The 3,453-nt window shown below is 52.6% G+C and overlaps 1 protein-coding gene across 1 annotated transcript in view; it reads right to left on the reverse strand.

Annotated features, from left to right (window-relative positions):
- Window positions 1-1,506: 1,506 nt before the first annotated feature.
- Window positions 1,507-3,453, reverse strand: part of HTR4 (5-hydroxytryptamine (serotonin) receptor 4, G protein-coupled) — a gene marked incomplete at its 5' end in the record, with an annotated part of 15,663 nt that continues 13,716 nt past the window's right edge. Inside the window, one exon of the mRNA XM_010144509.1 lies at window positions 1,507-2,079. Coding sequence (XP_010142811.1) covers window positions 1,507-2,079 — 573 coding nt within the window. The remainder of the gene's footprint in view (window positions 2,080-3,453) is intronic.

Raw genomic sequence — 3,453 nt, forward strand, 5'->3', positions numbered from 1 at the left:
GGGGGGGGGCGGGCGGGGGGTGGTGCGGTCAGCTCCGCAGCCAGAGGTACCAGGGAGCTCACTGCGGGGCGGTGCACAGCGTCTAACAAGGGCTGCTCTGTCAATCCTCTCCTCCTAACTGCAGCAGAGGAGCATCTGGCTTGTCCGCAGGAGCATGGCTCTGATAGAAATACAGGCTGAGCGTGGCACGGTGCCACACATCCATCACAGACAGAGGGCTCTGGGACCATGGCCCCCAAACAGTTTTTAATCAGCAGAAGATAAATACGTTGTAATGTCCTTCACGACTTAGAAAGCTTGAGAGGCCTGTCTCAAGGTGGTAACAAGCCCTACCCCATCTCCCATCCATTACATGGCTCAGGACTCTTCCCAAAACTTCAGACATCGTTGCAGAGGGAGCCTGGGGCAAACCAGCAGCTCAATCTCAGCTGGGAAGTGCTCAGTGTCTGATTTAATCTCTGGACAGGTTCAGCTCCAAACACAAATGCGGTTACCAAGTCCTCATCTGCAGGTCAAGAGACACGAATCCATCTACCAAAACAACCACATTGCCTTGGGACAGCTGCATATAAACACCGGCGGTTTTATTCAGAGACTGAAGTTTGTTCTGACATTATGGGACACAGACGTCCTTCTCTGCCTTCCTCCCATTCTCTGCCTCCCACCTCTCCGCTCAGTGAGGAGAAGAGAGCAGAGGCTGCCTCGTACCACAGAGCCCTCCAAACCCTCTGTACCCCCACAGCCCACATGCCCTCTCTTGCAATGCACACGCTGTGGTACTCAGTGAAGGGTGGGGGTGCGAGCTGTGGGGTTCAAGTTCACTGGGACTCCACACTGCCAGCCACCGGGACGATGGCCTGTAGCCCATGCGAGGCGTGCTCAGCTCTCGGGGCTCCCGCAGAGCTGGGTGCCGCTGCCTCGCCCAGGGGCTTCGCTGCCTTACAGGAAAAGGCAGACAGCCTGGCGCTTTCCGAGCTGCTAAAACACAACGGCGAGCATCCCTCCTCCCAGAGAGACCCTGCAGTGCCCCAGCAGGGTCGAGGCACTTGGGAAAGTTCATCCTTTGCCTTTCACTAGTTCAGAAGATGCAGCAGTGGCTGGTGGGGCTATAAAGGTAGATCCTAAGAAGGGGCGATGGGTGTCATGATCCCTTTGCTAGGGAAGACAAAGTAGGCAGCCTTCTTCAAGGTGCTCCCTGTGGGGTCAAGTTGTTCCCCTCAGACCAAAGAGCAGGACTTGCCAAAATGCATACACAGCTTCTGCATTCTCCCATCTCTTTCCTGAGCACACCTCTGGAGAAACTGCATGCCAACATTCACCCCTTATCTACAAACCCTTTTATTCTGAGCACCCCAAGGATTTCTGGACACTTCTCTTGCCTCCTCTCTTTTTAAACAGAGAATCCATCAGTCATTTCAAACGCAAAGCAAAACCAATCCTTTATGACAACTCAGGAGAAGTTCTCCTTCTAGCGACACCAGGCATTTTGCAGCATCCGAGAAACACTCACCTTAGTACGTGGGTCGATCCATTTATTGTGGTGGTGGAACAAGGGACCGTCTGCCCCAAGATGGAAGGCCTTCGGTATCGCTCATCTCCACAGCACAGGATGATGAGGAAGGCACGTCTGAAAGACTTGTTCAGGAAGGCGTAGAGGAAAGGGTTCAACCCTGAATTGATGTAGCCCAGCCACAAGAAAGCCGTCCACAGCTTTCCCGGCACCGTGTAGTTTATGAAAGGGTCCACTATGTTTGTGATAAAGAAGGGGGCCCAGCACAGGCAGAAGCACCCCATGATGATGCACAGGGTCTTGGCAGCTTTGGTCTCAGTCTTCATGCGGTGCGTGCTGTGCTGGTCCGGGGGGTGCTGCCGGCCGTCGGTGGGGGCCCCCGCGCGCTGCAGCATCCGGATCTGGCGGGCATGCTCCCTGGCCGTGACGTAGATGCGGTAGTAGGCCAGCACCATCAGGAGGAAGGGAATGTAGAAGGCCACCACGGAGCAGGTAATGGCGTATGGCTTGTTGACCATGAATATGCAGTAAGTAGCGTTGGAAGCCTTGTTGAACTGCCTTTGCTGAATCTTGGGCAGGGGAAGGAAGAACAAGGACAAAAAAGGAAAGAACTTCAGTACTGCCCCTCCACTACCAGCAGTCTGTTTGTCAGGACACCTCTTTCCAACTCCCTCCCCTCTCCAATCTGTAGTACCTGCCTTACCCGCTGCTGTCTCTCCTGTCTGTGCTGACACCATGGAATCTCCAGCCCTGCTGGTCCCCAGGTCTGCAGGACCAGCCCACGTTGCAGCTCTGGTGTCCTAAGGCATGCCTCATCCTGGCCAGTGAAAATCAGTCTAACCCCCAGTTCAGACACAGTGAAGGGGAAAAACTTCACTTTGTGCCATGGTTTTTTTCAGTGCTCACTGCTCTGTTCATCAGAGAGCAGATGCACAAGTTCCACCCTGCCGAGTCCCACAGAGAAATCCTTAGAGAAGGACCAGATGGACTGGGAAGGGACTGGGTTGCAGCATCTGGGTGGCAGCTCCAGGCTGGAGGTGACACTAAGCTTCCCAGGCAGGGGGGCTGTGGGCAGCAGCCTGGGCAGGAGAAGTCTGCAGGCTGAGTCCATAGGCTGAGATCTCGTCCACAACGTGTGACAGAAACAGAGACAGCAGGGGAGGAAAGGGGTCTTGCATATGAGTTTGGGGGAGCAGAGGACATAACTGGGACAGACAGGATTTCTCTGAGGCTTTTCTTGCCACAAAACAATGTTACTGCAGGTCCACCGGGCCCATAATCCCTGGTGTTTATTCCAACAAGAAAATAACCCCATCTCCTATTTAAAACTGTGATACCAGTATTATTTAATTGGTCACGTATGGCAGTTTACCTCTAAAGTACACTACGACGCTTTTTCACTAGGTGGTGTTTGGACCCTGCTCTGCCTCTTGGCATGCAGCTACTGAAACCTGCAGGTGAAGGGCAGCAAGTTACAAAGAAGTGAAGGACTTGCAGTGGTGTAGAGAAAAGCTGCTACAGACAGCTGGGTGTCAAGTCTTTTTGGAAAAGGTGAGGGCAAGAAATCAGCAGAAAAAATCAGATACGTGACGTGGTTTGTTAATTAAACAAAATGCACCTCCCTTTTCTACCAGCTGCATGTCCTAAAGGTGCTTGTCTGGAAGGAATTTTAGCTGTGTCGCCTTGTCTAGAGGCTTGGCAGCTTGCACCTATTCTCCATGAGCCAAGAAGTGTCCACAGCTCCTTGACTGAGACTTGGCAAAGAAAATGCCACATCTCTTTAAACAAGCTCTTCTAAATAAGGTGTTTTCTCAGTTTGCCATTTTTAATTCCTGCATCTCTTCATGGGAAGGAGAGGAGATTTGTAGCTCTAAACTCCTTCCCCTGTAGATGGGATCCTGCAAGTGAAACGAGACTGCGGTGAGGAAAATTGACTCCTGCTG

The sequence above is a fragment of the Buceros rhinoceros genome, unplaced genomic scaffold, assembly GCF_000710305.1.
Source record: "Buceros rhinoceros silvestris isolate BGI_N320 unplaced genomic scaffold, ASM71030v1 scaffold9771, whole genome shotgun sequence".
In the NCBI taxonomy this organism is placed as follows: domain Eukaryota; kingdom Metazoa; phylum Chordata; class Aves; order Bucerotiformes; family Bucerotidae; genus Buceros; species Buceros rhinoceros.